At 38.0% G+C, this 16,920-nt stretch overlaps 2 protein-coding genes across 7 annotated transcripts in view; both read left to right on the top strand.

Annotated features, from left to right (window-relative positions):
- TFPI (tissue factor pathway inhibitor) overlaps positions 1 to 10,111 on the top strand; it is a 43,641-nt gene extending 33,530 nt beyond the window's left edge. For 3 of the 6 annotated variants that reach the window (XM_026069064.1, XM_026069063.1, XM_026069065.1), the window contains 4 exons: positions 413 to 508; positions 999 to 1,094; positions 7,677 to 7,859; positions 8,240 to 10,111. In XM_026069064.1, coding sequence (XP_025924849.1) covers positions 413 to 508; positions 999 to 1,094; positions 7,677 to 7,859; positions 8,240 to 8,346 — 482 coding nt within the window. In that variant the 3' untranslated portion in view covers positions 8,347 to 10,111. The other 3 variants (XM_026069068.1, XM_026069067.1, XM_026069066.1) reach the window with 3 other exon arrangements.
- A 3,573-nt stretch (positions 10,112 to 13,684) lies between these two features.
- The window catches only part of CALCRL (calcitonin receptor like receptor), a 70,533-nt gene continuing 67,297 nt past the window's right edge, over positions 13,685 to 16,920 (top strand). Inside the window, exon 1 of the mRNA XM_026069072.1 lies at positions 13,685 to 13,731. The gene's annotated coding sequence lies outside the window, so the exon portion shown is untranslated. The remainder of the gene's footprint in view (positions 13,732 to 16,920) is intronic.

The following is a 16,920-nucleotide window of genomic DNA, read 5'->3' as shown; positions in this document are numbered from 1 at the left end:
TTCCAGGCCTGTTTCATAATCTCTTTTTGGCAAGGGGGACTTAAGTTTGTTCAAATTCAGAATAAGACACATCTACTATGGTTCCTTTTTTAAAAACTTTTTAAAGGTACACATACAGGGCCATGTGCTTTTTCCCTACCTTCCCTGAAGCATTTTTCCTAGGCTCTGATTTCACTTTCACCTCCTGCATTAAAATCTCTGGAATGCTTTTTTTTCTTTCTTTCTTTCTTTTTAACTTTAATCTGGAATGACACCTCCTTGTAAATTTGTATTAATATCCAACAAGAAGAGGGAGATGGTTTGGGATCATTGCTGTTATTTAAGTAGATCAAAGTTATTATCTTTGAGATACTAAAACGTTGATACTGATTGTTTTTCTTTGTTTTTTGTTGTTGTTTTCATTTTCTTTTAGCAAATTTATTGCCAGTTGCTCCAACTGAAGGTCATCCAAACACTGTGAACAGTAGTTCCCCAGAAGAAGAACCCAGACAGTTTCCTGTTTTTTTTGGTAAGAATTTGCTTTTTTTGTTTATTGTTATCATCTTTTTTAAATGCATGGACTCCTCATCTTGTTCACTCATTTTCCAGTGTGCTAGAGGATATATATCTTAGTTGAAATATATAAGCCTAGTATAGCCAGTAACATTAAATCAGTTTCGTAGCCATTTGGTTGTCAGTAATAATACATATTTTGAAAGGGAGTTATAATTGCAAAGACTAGAACGTTTCCTAGTAATATAATAATAACCTTACCGAATTGTTTTCAGTTTAGAACTTACATCAATAAAATTAAAGAAGAAAAACGAATCCAGCCTAAAGTTGCCTCAGAACATCAGTTTCATATGCCTTTGGGACCTGAAGCCAAGTTGCTTTCTAGTGGTATTAATAACAGCATGGAGCTAGGCAAATGGATACCAATCACAGGTTATTTTCAGAGCTTTGCTGTGTCTAGATATTCCATCACATATTGTTCCCCGCTCCCCTTTTTTTTCTTTTAGTAAATTTATTACCAACTGCTCCAAATGAAGAGCAGTCCAACATTGTCAACAGTAGTTTCCCAGAGGAAGAACGTGACCAGATTCCCAGTTTTTCTGGTGAGTATTTGCTTTTGCAGTTATACCTCTCAGTCTATTAAATGCAGACGCTGCTTTGCTTTTCCATTTCCACCCATGTTTCAATATATCCAATATATGTGACTAAGGAACAGGTTTCTGTTCRTGTCAAAGATCTTCATTAGCAGAAAAAGTCATGGCAAAATAATATATTGCTTCTTATCCATCTTCTATGGATATAGCAAAGTGAAGGACTGACCAGATCTTGTCCTCTTCTGAAAGTGTGCGCTTCCTGAAGTGTTTATACATACAAAGATTTAAAGACCAAACGCAAAGACCGAAGCAGTGGTACTCAGTTCTTTTAGTCAAAAGAATACTTTTTTGGTCGTCTGATTGGCAGCTGATTTAAAACTCCTTTCACCCATTAAGATAGGACCATATCTGGATTATGGAATATGGCACAATACGTTTACATATTAAATTCTTATTTTCACTAAGGTCACATTAAACTCAGTTCTGAAAGTGATTATAACCAAAGTGAGTGCAAATTGCTTTTGGGTCTACTTCAAAGTATTTTTACACTGATGTGTGGTATAATGCAAATGAGAATCTGGACCACTATTTCAGAGGCTAGGTTTTAACAGTTTCTGTAACTGGGGGCTGTATACTATAGACCACTGGTATTTGCTGACACTATAAAGGGTGATTGAATTTGAGGCATGTCATTTTTATGATCCACAGTGGTGCAAGAGGAAACAAGAAACAGTTGGAAAAAGACTGAGCGTTCCTACCAAGTATTTCTGTTGTTTTTTTGCATTTACACTTGCTTGTACTTTGGGGGATTGAGTGATGGCTTACAAATTCATTAAGGTTTTTGTCTTTTATGTGATCTATAACACAAGGAGCTGCAGGACAATGTTTCTGTGCTCTTTGCCTAGAAAGATATGTCTGATGAAGCTTGAATGTGTGTTGTGTTCTGTTTTTTTGCACGCATTGTGATCACAGGCACTTTTGGGTTGAGGTAAGTTTCTGTGACAGCTGGGTATTTTTTTGCAACATACAAAGCACCAATGCACTCTGTTATTAAAATACCTTAATGAAGAACAGTAAAGCTTTTGGAAGCTTATTTTACTGAAAATATTTGCATGATTTAAGGCCTGGTAATAAGTGTAAGGACATAATAGCATACACATTCCTTGAGGTTATTTCCTCATAATATGAACCCCCAAATCCCCAACATAACTACCTATACAAGCAAAGGGGCATGTTTCACTGTGTTTTCTCACAGGAAATTGAAAATGAAGGGTTCTTGGTGGTATTAGCATTACTGAAATTTCTGGCAGAGCAGATTTTGGGAGGGAGAGGTGGAGGTAAGAGAAGGACAGAAAGCTAGGAGGTTGGTAGGAAAAAGGCTGGGGGATTAATGATATGTGGAATCAGTACAGTTGAATGGCTCAGGAAAGAAACATTTCCTTGGAAGGACCGGTGAGTGTCAAGGGAAAGTCTAAAGATTCCTCACTTTCCTCCCCACAGAAGTGCAGGACTATATAACTTTTGCCTGTCCTGCAGCCACCTGCCCCCATGCAGCCACTTACTGCCATTTTGTTAATCAGCCTGAACCTTTCAGGCTGCTGGGATGGGCTAAGATCCTGGGCTTTCTGCCATCCCATTTCAGGGAGAGGAGAGGAGAGGATAGGGCCAGCACAGACAGTGGATATTCTCCAGAGAGCTGTGGGGAACAGAGCTTCCACTCCTGCTGTTACTAGGGGGTAGAGGTGTAAACTGATGTTGCAAGGTGGAGCCATCTCACGCAAATGAGCACTGTGACTCCCCATAACACTCAGTGAGGCCTGTGCACACATGAGGTCAGGATGGACTGTCTGAGATGGAATGGCTGATTCCCATCTTCTCAAGCACAGGCAAAGTAGCTGGTCTGCTGCCGTAAGATCTTTTAAATAAATCAAAAAATTGCAAGGAGTTGTCCCTTATAGGATAGCTTACCATGCAAATGAAATGCTATTCATTTTGATTTCAAGAAAAAATGCAGATTATTGGTGGTATGTATAACTCTGTAAGAATATCAGATTAATAGATTTCCAACAAAGTTCTTGATCTTCAGAAAATTAAATTCCTCCATGGCCAAATGAAGCTAATTTCTTCTTTCTACATATAACATGGAACTTCTAGTACCGTTACTCAGCAATGAGCATCCTGCAGAGAATGAAGACTCTTCTGGCCTGATTCTTCTGCAAGATCTAAACTTTTATTCTGGGGAAATTAGAGAAAGTGAACCCAAATATCAAACCTTCCATTTTGAGATTAAACGAAGTGATCTGTGGTGGGAAATTACCAGTGCTATACTCCACATTTGACTTGTGAAATATAAACAGGATGTGGGATCAAAAGTCAATTTTCAACTCAGTGAGTATGGAATGGCACATAGACTCCGTTGCTGTTAATACTCCTGAAAGTCAGGGCCAGATCTTTTGCTGATGTAAATTAACACAACTGTATTTGAGATAATGGGTCTGCACCACTTTGTACCTGTAGAGAACTGTCAAGTGCAGATGACTATTTTTGTAACAGCTTGACTACTTGAAGATTCTTTTATTTTATTCTTTGCTGCAACCAGAAATGAGAAACTGAAGTTTGCATACATCAAAAATCTTGCAGTAAATATGAAAGCTTTATGAATGTCACACTCTTGTGTCTAAACAAAAGAGAATGCAGTAAGCATTGTATCTTATCTAGCTCATGAAGATCATTTTGAACTTTGATCAATTAACAGTTCATTATCACGTCTCAAACCCAGCTAAGTCTGAGGAAGAATGTTTATTGTTTATCTAATTTTTCAGAAACAAAATATAAAATTGGATCTAATTTTGGATCTAATTTTGGATCTAATTCTCTCACTAAAACAAAACCAGTCCAAACATCTGCACTGTCAAGAAGAAGAAGTAACAGAAAGATCTACACTGTCTTTTGCTGTTGTAAAACTTGAAGGCCATCTGAAAAGCTCTTGCAGAGCTAGTGGCAGGAATTCCAGTTCCCAGGCTCCACTTGAGATGTGTTCCAAGGCCTAATCTCCTTCAAAAGTTTTGATAAAATTGGCATGTTTCTGAGGAACACTTTGTATTTCATTGTATCAACATTTTCTGAAAGAAAACTTTTCACTTGGAAAATCTTTAACCAATTCAACTTGGAAGCTTTCATTTGTCCTTTGCTTATAGGAATTGTATTTTTTTTCCCCCATGCCTGTTCATGAGCTGAGTTATGTCACATATTTTTTGGCTAATAATATTCATGGCAAATCCAAGTTTATGAGCTTGCTATTGAATATTTAAGATTGTTTAAAATCAGATATTTGAATAAACAGAATAGCATGAACGCAAGGGGTGAAGCCAGCATGTTAAGGCCTGTTGCTGTCAGTGTGAATACATGCTTGATTTCTGTAGAAATTGCATCAAAGTGGAGGGCCAGGGCATGGGCGAATGTATAAAATAAGTTGGAAAGCATTTCTTTACATTTATTAATCTGGGGGTTCATTTGATCCAATTGATGTTAACATGTAATGATTTATGTAATGTAATGAGTTATGTAACAAGATAATGTGGAAATAGTATAGCTGAAATGTAATCTAAGTTGAGAAGAAGGTGAAATGAAAAAAAAAATTCTATCTGAAATACTTTCTTAATAAAGTTAACACTTTTAATTAATTCATAGACTGTAGTGATTAGATTAAGGTAAAATAATTCTGGTAGTGTGGTGTGTATGGCCATTTTTTTACTGTTCTTGGTTCATAGCCCTTCCTGTCTGTGTAGTTTTGTGGGTGGTGGGATTTGTTTGTTTCTTTAAAAAAAATTTTTTTTCATAGAAATAGCAGGAGATAAAACATTTCAAAAACTGTCAGAAAAATGAGTTTGTAAAACCAAAACATTCGACAGAGAAACTCAGAAACGTGTATTATCTAAAATTACTGTAACATTATATGCTTAAGTACATTGGTAGAAGCTGGGGCTGAGCAGAGAAAATTCATTTGGGCCTAATGAGTACGTAAGCACCCAGTACATGTGCTAACATATTTGCTCACAGGTTTATAGGTAGTCCTGCCAGTGAAGATGGTGGGCTGGGCACTACACAGTACGTATTTTATGTTTACAGTAGCTTCAAGTTAACAAGTCTTTTAGTGATCAGTTTATTAAAATCAATTCATAATTTTTATGATCCTCACCAGACAGGAAATTATGATAAATCTTGTTTCTTTTTTATTTTAATATAGAGTTTTGTTGGAAAATGGCTGCTAAATGGCAAAAATAAGAGGTTTTCTTCATGGGCTGGCTGCTTCTGTGAATGTAAAGAATATGCAGATATTTTAAATATGACAAAGATTAACAGAAATAGTGTTTTGGTGTGTGGGGCACTTACCTTATTAATGACCTAGACAAAGAACAACATAATTTTTAGAAAGATGTACATATGTAGTACACAGGTACTCCTTATTCGTCAGTAATGACATCACTGCCTCCTAAGGCATACTATCAGTGTGAGACCTTCATGAGGGGACTCTGGAGTCTCTCTGGAAAGTCTACATACCAGATAAGTAATTTGTATTACAAAATATATATTTAAATTCTACTGAATAATTAGCAAACCCATGCCATTTGCCCCTTTCACCACTGGCAAGCCTTTCTATTTTGTTCTTTTTAGGTTCACAAATTCTCAGGTTAAAATAGGTAAGTATATTTTCCTTTAATGTTGCTGAACACATGCTTTGAAGGCTAACATCTTCTCCAGCCAGGGTCTAGATGAAGTTAGTTCTAGACACAAGATTTATCAGTTACAGCTGGTATAGTAAAAAAATAGTATATTTAATATACGTTGTATCACACTGTGGGCACTTACTCTGGATAAAGAGGGAACCTCCTTACTTATGTCACAGATATAAAAAAAAAATAATAATTAGTGCTTATTTTATAACCTGAAACTCACTTAATTTGTTTTGAAATACCAGTTCGTGACTCCGTTTTTGCATTTTTAGGATTCTTTTTGAATAGTATGATGTTGCTAATAGGGCTTCAAATATATTAATAATTTCATTTTGCTGTCTTATTTTTCCACAAATTACTGTTCTGTTTTTTTCACAGCAATTCTTCACGCTTTTTCACCACACCAGTTCAGTTATTCTACTTAGCAGACAAACCTTTTTCAGCTGTTACAATATGTGTAAAACAAGTAAAATGTAGCATGGTTTTTTTGGATATTTTCTTGTCAGCCTCTTGGATTGCTCAAGTTAATTCTTAACTTCTTGCTTTCAGCCACTCATCTGGTTCCTACTTTGCCTCTTCTGTCAACAGGATGCCTTCAGCTCTGTTATAACCCAAGTTATTCCTTAAAATTTTCACTTGGTCTTGTTTCTTTCTTTTCTTCAAACCCTGAACCAGTTTTGCCAGCTACCTGTCTTTGTAACTTTAAGAAGGCCATCCACCTAACCTCACATTTTCCTTTTATGCATTCAGACCTCAGATATCTCAGTTCTGCTGCTCCTTGAAAAAAAACGGCACCCTCTTGGATGCCTAATAACATATGATACAAAGGCTCCCATTCAGTTTCTTGCTTCTCGTACAGCAAATAAGTCAGTTCTAGTTTTGCATATGGAGTCAGCCTGAGTCACTCCAGGGTGGCAGGTGATAGGGTTTCTCCAGGTTTTGGGGTTCTGGTTTGGGTGAGCTTCTTGAACTTGTTCCAGTGCCCAGATAGTTTGGATGACTCGGGTTCATMTTTCAGTGTTTCAGTTCTCACACTTTCACTTGCAGCAATACTGAAGTAACAAAGCATCACCCTCACCTTGGTCCTGTGAAAACCTCACAGCAGCGCTAGAAAAACAGCATCTCAATTGCTTTGTGCACTTACTCTTCCACTTTGATCTTTTGTTAGGCTGCCAGCTACAAGCTTTCTCATGCTGATTGCTCAGAGTTTTCCAATAGCACAACTTCTGGTACTAAACATAGGTCAAGCTTTACATATTCATACAAAAAGACCTACATCAAGGTACTGAATACTACATCAGAAATGCTGGTTGCTTTCACCTTCTATCTGATTTCAAAATGCCTAACAGCAATTAGGAAAAATCACTTCATTAACTATCATAAATATTTACCGTATTTTTAAAGCTGTCTAGGTTTAATTTCATTTCCCTTTTTACAAAGTGTTCACTTGAAACTTCTCTAAATGAATTTTGATATTATCTCCTACTACAGAACTAGCAATTTTATCACTAAATATGTAGGAAACAAATCCTGCTCTCAGGTAAGCTTTTGTTGGCTCTTGGACTTCAAAGCAAGGATATTTGCTCCAGTATTTTTTGTAGTCATAAACTGACAGATGCTTATGTAAAGTATTGTGGATTTGCAAGTGGACAGAATTAAATTTGCCATTAAATTTCATATAAATTTTGAAGTTCTGTGAGCTTCAAATCTCATATATAATATTGTCATTACAGAACTGTTTTCATATTTTTGCATATCCATTGTGCGTATTTTACGTATCCAGTAAACTATTTGCAGTACTGAAATAAGTGGTTAACTGCAGTGTTGTCTCTAACCTTGTTTTTCTTGATATTCCTAGAACCACCCCCTATCCCTTCTTTGTGCATGACCCCTATGGACAGAGGACTTTGTAGAGCCAAAGAGAGAAGATTTTTCTACAACTACTCAACAGGAAAATGTTGCCCGTTTAACTACAGTGGTTGTGGTGGGAATGAAAATAATTTCACCTCCAGAAAATCATGTTTGAGCATCTGCAAGAAAGGTATGGCTTCTGATATTGCCACAGGCTTTATGTTTACAAGAGGTAAACATTATGCAGGGTAGGGGCTGAAACATTCTTGCAACTTGTGAAAATCACTATTGGCCTGCTGAAATGTAATAGAGTTTTACAAAAATGTGAATGGTAATCAGAGGAGAGACAGAGCTAGAGGGAAAAGGATGGACAGTAAAAGTTTGTATATGAGAACAGAAGTAAGACAGCCAGGCATTGGTCAGGCATATGAAGACTTTAGGTAAGACAGAATGTTGTTTTTTCTTATTTTAAGAATGTTCCTTGAAAATAAGACTTGTCTCTTATTTCAGATAATCTTAGGTATGTTAGTCATACAGCATCTAAACTTACTTTCTTCATTTTACCTTTAGGATTCATTAAAAAAAAAGGTGGAAGAAGATTAATAAAAATCAAGAAGAAAAGAAAGAAACAGTCAGTAAAAGTTGTGGGAGATGAAATCATCACTGAAAGAATATAACTGATTTTTATAGAAATGTGAAGTATCCTACTACTCATCTGTGAATGAAAGTCTTATGTGTATACCATTTATATATATTTACTGTACTGATTATTTTGATTACCTGTTATTAAGTTGCTTATATTTTTATTATGTATTCCTCATTCATTTTAATAAACATTACCTTTTACTTTGGTAAGGGCTGTTAAAATGTAATTTAACTGTACATATGTACCAGAGCTGAAACAGGACAGAATAGACTGTGTGGGTGTATAACTCAATCGTTAAAAAGTAGGCAGGGTTCAGTTTTACTTTATTGCCCCATTATTCTTTTCTGAAACCTGTTTTTGTGCTAAAAAAAGCATAATGCTTGTCAAAAAATAATCACTTGTCAAGTGTGATTATCTCAATCTTAGTTTTAGAGAAATGACTCTTACTAAGAAGAGGAAATAGGCATTGAATTTGTTTCTAATTGGATTTCTTTTAGGTCATGCAAGCTAGATGTAACTCCACTGAAGTGCATAGAATTACGTTACTGTAAAATGAATATGAGATCAGAATCAACCCACCAAGACCATAAAGAGAATATTTAGGTTGTAAGTGTGTAAAGCAATGTGACATTTACATTCTGTGTACAAATGTGACATTTATGGATATTCACCATGATTTTTAAATATATTTGCTGGGGTCATTGAGCTTATCCTTGTTACTGAAGTAAACTCATGGCTAATAAGTCATAATTTCCAGAAATACATATTTAATTCTTACATAAAGCAGAACAAATTCCATTCATAGATCAAGTACAGTTACTTTAGAGATAGCATTACATTTACCCTCCAATTAAGGGTTTTTTTGTTTTTTTTTTTGAGACTGACATGAAACATTGGCTAAGTCCCTGCCCCTCCCTAAAGCACCTCTCTGATCTTATCTTTTATAACAAGATTTTTTAAAAGGAAAGGAAAAAAAAGATCATTAGTTTCCTAATAACATTCTCAGAAGTTCCTGCTGCCAATGAAACAAAAATATAACCGGACATTTTCTGCTATGTTCTTTGTTGCTAAAAACCTTTTTTTATGTATCACATTTTTTCTTTATGCTTAAGACTCTGCTGAGAATAACGACACTGCCATTTGTTAGAGGTGTTGCGCATATCTTGAAGGATGCGAGGGACTCGGATACTATAGCAAGGGGCAAGGACAGCAATGTCAGAATAACTGATGATCAATTGTATTAATCTACCTTTGTATGTGCACTACAAATTGCATGTGAGATTTCAGAAAACGTGTGGTTTTTTATGTGCCTGATGATCTTTGGACTAACTTCACAAAGAGACTAAGCTTTACTGCTGAAAATGGAAATATTTATGCATTCTAAAGATCTGAGAGGATAAGTAAAAGTCATGGATTTTATGTAGAAATTCTATCATAGTCCCAGTTCTGGTGCCTCAGTTCTTTTTCAACTCTTTTAGTTTAAAATCTATTAAGTCTGATTTGAAAAATGCTCATGAAACTGAAATGTACACCAAAGCTTATTTATGTATAGTCTTTTCATATAAAATGTATGAGTACCATGGATTTAAAATGGAGTAACTTTATGAATTGGAGAACTGCAGTTCTCACTGGGGAAATCTGTAAACATCATAGACTGCTGAAGAGCAGTTGTGTCATTTCTTCACACAATTAATTTGGTGGAAGTGTCATTAACTGCCATTTTCAGTTCCAGTTTGACACCTTCCAATTCTGGTTCAACGTTTCTTATTGATCTTACTCTCCAGGTATGTCGGGTATGCCATGGCCTAGGAGTAGAATCTGCAGATGCGAGCTGCGTGTGCAGGAACTAAGCACTTGGACCAGCCTGAATTTGTCATTGCAGACAGGTGGAGAGCCCACGGTTTAAACCACTCCCAGACCCTCCCGCTTGCTGCGTAACAACTGCCTTAGCGCAGTGCTGTACATGGCCTCCTAAAGCAGGAGTCACTCTGGGCACATGAGGTACCAGAGAGGCAGGACTTACCAGTGAGCTGAACACTACGCTAACGCGGTTACCTGGCTTCTAGACTGATACCGGTTTGTGTCTGCCTGGCTCTGAATGAAGGTGAATATGGAGGCGCCTGAACCTTTTCTTGTAGAAATGTTATGAGGAAGGCAGTAAAAATGTCTATTCTTCCATGCTTAAATCATTATCATTTCCTATGGACTGACATGATTTCTTACCATAAAGGTTATAATTTGCGTGATTGCTAGATAGCGTGATGTGCCTAGGAGTGGAGACAGAGCTGAGGTATGTGAGAGCTGGATTCTCCAGCAGCTTGGTGGCTCAGTAAGAACATTCTTAGTCTCTGGTTTCAGGTTAAAGCAAAGGAGAAAGTCAAAATTCAGCCAAGAGCTGAATCAGCAGCACACTTGCCACAGCTCCTTAACTGCCTTCTGTCACTGATCTTTACCCGTTAGCCAGTACAATCCTATACACCATGTTAAAATCTGTGATCTGCCATACTGACAAAGAAATACGAGATTCCTTAGCTTGATTTTGAGGTATTTGAGCTTGATTCACATTAAACTAAAGCATCTTCTGCCATGCTGGCAAAATCACTGAAACCCATTTAAACACTTCCAGAGCTTTCAGGTAAAAGAAAATGAGACCCATTCTTTAACAGCAGGAGTGCAACATTCGGATAACTCCAGTATTTATATAACTTTGCATTATTGGCAGCATTGTTCCTTTAGGAGAAAGATTTTTCTCATCATCAAGCCCGAAAAGTACTGGGGCAGAACTGTTTCTCAAGGCCTGTCCTCTGCCTCTCAGTCTTCAATGGCTGTGACGGCAGCTCCACAACCGGCATTATTTTTGGTGGGCTAGGACTCTGAACCTAAGCCTTGCAGGGACTGGGAGGAAGGGCAAGGTGGTTTGCCCACACTGTTTTTTAAAGCAGTCCCACTAAAAACACTAACAAGGGTTTGTGAACTCTACTTTTAGGTTTTATTAGAACACAAGTTAGAATGATGAACTTTCTAAACCAATGTTTTGAATAAGACAGAATAGATATAAAAGATTAATTTTTTTATATACAGATCTTCTTATGCCCTCTGTGTAATTTCATGGCAGGTTCTTTCCTTCAGGCTCCCTCTTGGTCCAGTGACTTGTCCCTCACTGCCTGAATTCAACACTTACAAAATTCACCTTGGATGTCCAGGAAAAATTCATCCTTTCTGTCCCTTCTGAAACCTGGCTGTGTGGCTGCTCCCTGTTCTTCTCAGTCTCCTGCTTGCTGAGCTGTCCTGCAAACTGGCAGGTTCTCCTCGCTTGAGTGTGCTCAGTTGCTCCCAAGGACTGTGCAGTCTTTATCCAGAACTGCTGTAGCTAAGACAAGACAAACAGGTATACCCCCATGCTCTCATACCCCATAGTTACACTATACTAAAGAAATTTCACGTGCATTCATTTTGTATTAGCAGTGATTAAACAAATAATCATTTGAGGGATCTCTTACATCATTGCTGCGACAGAAAAAAACTATATGGTAGTGGCACCTCATCATTACCTCTGTTTCAACTAACCAAAAAAAATGTTATGAAGGGATTCATCTTTTAGGCTTATTACTCAGTGCAAAGAGAATGAAGACTGGAATCAGCTGTTGACTTTATCTACATTTCTCATTTTTCTTGTAACTATGTAAGAGTATAAAGCTGTTCGTGCCTCCAGTAGGATTTTTGGTTAGTTTTTCGTTTTTTTTTTCCCCCCTGTGTTTGTACTAAGTTTGAGATTAATTAGCAGCATGGTTTTCTTTCATCTGTGAATTTGATCTTACATGGCAAACTAGAGTTTTAAAACATTTTGTTAATATGGATGATGCTTCCTTAAAATCTTTGCAGTTAGATTGCTTACTTATTTAGCTGATCAGTGACATGATTAGTTGCTAGCACAAAGGAATTAGTTCATGAGATGTTTATGTTTGAAATCTGTTCCCCTTCTGTTCAAAGGAGAGCATCAAGTTCCACTGGAAAAAAACTTTAATCCTATATTAATAGTTTTTGTTATGTCTGGTTCCAAACAAAGGATTTTCGTGGATCTGGCAAGCTACACAGACGTAAAGGTCAGGCAGTTAGAAGAGAATGGGTTTAGAAAAAGTCCTGGAAATATTGTCTGTCTTTTCCTCTTCCCATTTTCTTTGTCTCCTACTGATTTCATAAAGGTGGTGCTTTTTTTTGTCAGTTGAAGCTAGCCTTGCTTCCTCTATCATACTGTTTGTGATGGTGAGAAGTACTCACAGGTAACCATCCCTTACAAAGTTAAGTTAAAAGAAAAAAACTAGAAATAGTATTTAAATAGAGACAAAAATAAAAATGTGAAGTTTTCAYTCATGAAATAGATCCTATGTTCAGTGAACAGAACACATGCACCTGCCGTAGGTCTTCATCCATGAGTGTGGTTTTGTTATGTTGATGTCTGGTTTGAGAGGTCTGTTTTGGTAAGTTTAAAAACTGTTGTAGCTGCTGTTCAGTCAAATGTATTCCTTTCACCAATGAGCAGACACCTCACTGTTGGAAATACAGCCATTGTATTCTCCAGATCCGTTACACGCAGAGAGCAGATCTGCCCAAAGTCCACAGTCCTTAGAACTATGTTTAACAAGAGAGGTTCCTCATGCAGTATATGAATGCAGGTAGAAAAACAGGGTTTCTTATGAAACCTGGGCATCCCAAACTGGAATAGAACTGGTATCAAGCTAATATTTCTAACCTGAAAACTTAGGGATTTTTGTGGACTCTAAATAAAAACTGATTTGTTCATAATCAGAAGTTTAATCTGAGAGTGCACACTCTTCCTGGTGTGTACACCAGGTTTGACCACCATACCAGTTAGCCAGCTCTATCTTCCTACTGTGTTTTCGTATAGCTGTGCAGTGTATCAAGTTAGTTTTTCCCATAAAAAAATCCAAACTGCAGTGTGATCTGATTGTATCTTGAACAAATCCAGAAGTTTCTTTCTTGCCTTTCGTGTTCATTCACCTTGTTTCACTCCTGTGTCTTCAACACAATATCAGCGGAACAACCAAACTCAAGAGGAAGATCTGTGCATTTCTCAAAGAGAGTTAAAGGGTGAACATAATAAGGGGAAAAAAATGGAACATATACAGGGAATAAATAGGGAATAAGAGGGCAGAATGGTGAAGAGGTCAGAAAATAAAGCTATGCAAGTGCTTTACTGGTGACTGCGTGCTTGGAATTGACTAGAGCCCTTTCATTCGGTCTTTTTGTTCTAGAATCCGCCCCAGTAGCTTTGGAGGAAATATGCACCATGCTGTGAAATTTCTTCCACGTTGTATGATGGGAGCCAAGAAGCTGAAGCAATGAAGTTACAGAGATATGATGAGTTTCCACATATCATCTGACCTGCATGAAGTTGGTATGTATCCTTAGTCCAAACAGATAATGAAGTAAAATGTCTTTGAGAAGCAACTGAAGATGTCTTTTACTCAACTTTTTTTTTCCTCACATTTTTCCTGGTATGCCCTTCTTTTCCTCCTTTTTACTTTTACTTTCTATCCCTTGATTCTCTTCTCTTTGCATTTCTTTTTGAGCCAGCATTTCTCCCTGCATTTCCAATCCATCTACTTGTTCAAAACCAATGCATTTATTTACATTTTGAGAATGTCTTCATCTGTCTAGATTCTACCTTTCAAACATATTAATGAGGATGTGAAGATTATGCTTTATGACTGGTTTGTTTTAGTGTTATCTTTTTTTGAGAAAGAATGTGGAAAAAGTAAAGTGGATATGATTTGGAATGTATATTTAATAAAGTGGAATATGTATTTATAGTTGAATAAAATGGAATGTATATTTATAGTTATTAAGACTGCGTAAATATACACTCTAATATTTTATTCATAGGCATACATTAGCAATTACAGAGCTTCTGAGGTTTCCTTGGTTTTGATCCCATAATCTCTTTTGAACCTATAGCAAGCCGAGCTTGGATTCTGTCATCAAGATGCTTTTTCATGTGACTGTTTTTTCATTCATCGACCGTGTGTGGTAGATAGGCATACTTATTTGTGTCGAGAGGGAACAACGTGCACATAAGATACTCCCTGCAGTTCTGATTCTACGAATAGGCGGGCTATAGTAAGCCGCAGATCTCACGTTGCTCTTGCGAGTGCCGCGGCCCGCAGGTGGGAGCCCCAGCACAGCGCGCCGGCTGCGCCGCGGGGGAGCGCAGCGCCGCGGACCCGCCGCGCGGGGGCGCCGCCGCGGGCTCCCGCCGCAGGTGCGGGGAGGGGAGGGGACGCGGCGCTCGCTGCCACCTCGCCCGGGCCACCCCGGCGGGACGGCGGAACAAAACCTGCAGCAGCCCCTCGCTGGGAGCTGGAGGCGGTTGCTGGAGGGAGCTTTGCGCCTCTCCGGCGAGCAAGGTCAGGGTGCGCGGAGCCCGCGGCTGCAGCTGCTCTGCTGTACCGGCGGCGCGGCAAGGAAACGGGGCAGAAGCGGCTCCTCCGGCAGTCCCGCTATAACCGGGGGAGAGCGCTGTCGTAACCGCAGCAGCAGAAAGGGAATCCTCCTAGCTCATTCCGGTTAGTCTCGTTGCTAGCAAAAATATGTTTATTCCGGAGCTTTTCCGAACAGATGAAAACTTGGGGTAAGAGGTGGAATTACGGTGGGGTTTTTTTCGCATTGTCTTAAGCTTGCTTTGGTTAAAGTACAGTCAGCGGTGCTCATGTAGATCCCTTTTGAAGTGCTCACAGCCACACTGCTGGTTACCAGAGAGCCTGTATCGGGGTAATTTACACGCCTTTCAGCCAGAAGAAGGGGGAGTTAAAACAGTGCGGGGGCCTTTCTGGTCTTTGAAGTGCAAATTACACCAGCTGAGATGTCTCAAATACCTAAAGAGGAGGTGTAAGGAAGTCCCAATGACATCTAAATAAGTAGAATATAACAAAACTTAATTTACCAAAAAAAAAAGAAAAAAAACACCAGCCCAACTGAGTTTTGCATGCCAAATCAAACATGGCCTATGTAATAATCTTTCAGGCTGATTTAGATGTTGAGCTTGTCTTGAACATGTGTGCTTGGCTGGAACACATGGATTATTTTCTAGGTTACAGTGTGTTAGGTACAATGTTGCTGCCTATATAGACCTAATTGGTCTAAAATAATGCAGCCAGGCTGGCTTCTGGTGAAATTCTACCACCTGAGGTGACACAGTTTATTTCAGAGAAGTTAATTTACTTAAAATTGTTCAAAATCGGATCTAACCCCTAGTTTATTTCTGTTTATGTTGGCAGAAATTTAGAGTGCCAGTTCTTAGTTCCTCACTGATTATAAAACTTGGAAACAATTCTCTTGTTGATGTAAGATCCTAGAAGCACCAACATTTGAATGTGCCAAATGAGTATTAAAGTCATATGCCTGCTCTTCTAGTGACCTTAGAGTGTGATTTCACAATTAGTATTGTCCAGTGGCAATATGGATTTAAAGTATTCCTGGCCCTCTTCCCTCTTTTCTAATCCTTCCTGACTCTGGCTTTTCTTTTGTTTTGATACTGTTCTATTTTTCATTTTTAGAGAAAAGATTTTCAATGGACAGACCAGTTTCCTAATCCTCCAGTTCTCAACATGTTCAACAAACATTTCTGCTGGTAAAAGGAGTGGATGAGCAATGAGTAGTGAGGACCAAGCAAAAATACTTGTTTCATGAGCCAATTAAGTAGTCGTGATTGCTGAGCACTTTTTATGAAACCCTGGCCTCAGGTAGGGATTACTAGTGTTAGAGGTGTTTAAAATACTCGAGCTTAATGCTCAATGAACACCCATTTGTTTAGCGTGGTATTATCATGGGCACACTCCATGTGTCCATTGATTTGGAGAGCAGATTCTGACTGTCTATATCTGTCACAGATACCCAGTGTACAAAGAGCAAGTGATGTAAGTGCTGGCAAAGAAAGACTTTTAGGTCCTGATGTAAAATTTTTTGAAGCTACTGTAAAGATTTCCTTTCATCCAGGTTTCCAATGCCAGTTTCCAAACTGGGCAGCTCATAATTGATGCTCTGAAATCACTGGTCTTTAAAAAACTGTATGCTAGAGCTCAGCAATAATAACAATGCTGCTGCATTTTTTCTACCTTTAATATTTCAAAGACTTTTACTTAGATACTGTATTTTTTTCTGGAGGGGAAAAAAACAAGGTGGCACTTTAAACTATGCACTTGCTTGAATTTGAAAGTTGGATTCTGACCCTTAATGCAGTTTCGTATTTGAAGAATAGAAGTATTTCTCAGTATAACTTTTCAGCATTTACAATATGGTACATGACGCAGTCTCTGCAGTTTTTGTCAAAGATGGATCAGGTCACTCACATTAAGGAGGAATGCAGCTATCATATCTTATTTGTCTTTGAATAAAGGTCTAAACTGATTTACTTCTCTGGATCTAGTTTGAAGAGGAAAAAGAACCTTACTGGCTTGATTGTGAAAAGACAGTGGTTGTGGTTTCCTTTCAGGCAGGATGAGTATTTTCTGACTCGTTTCAGAGCATTGGCTTTTATCTGGGAGGGCAAGTTGCAGCTGATCCCGGGGAAGGTGAAAGTAAACTGTCT

Source organism: Apteryx rowi, unplaced genomic scaffold (genome assembly GCF_003343035.1).
Source record: "Apteryx rowi isolate R43461 unplaced genomic scaffold, aptRow1 scaffold_286, whole genome shotgun sequence".
Lineage (NCBI taxonomy): Eukaryota > Metazoa > Chordata > Aves > Apterygiformes > Apterygidae > Apteryx > Apteryx rowi.
Note: the sequence above shows the minus strand (reverse complement) of the source record. Positions and strands in the feature narration are given on the sequence as shown.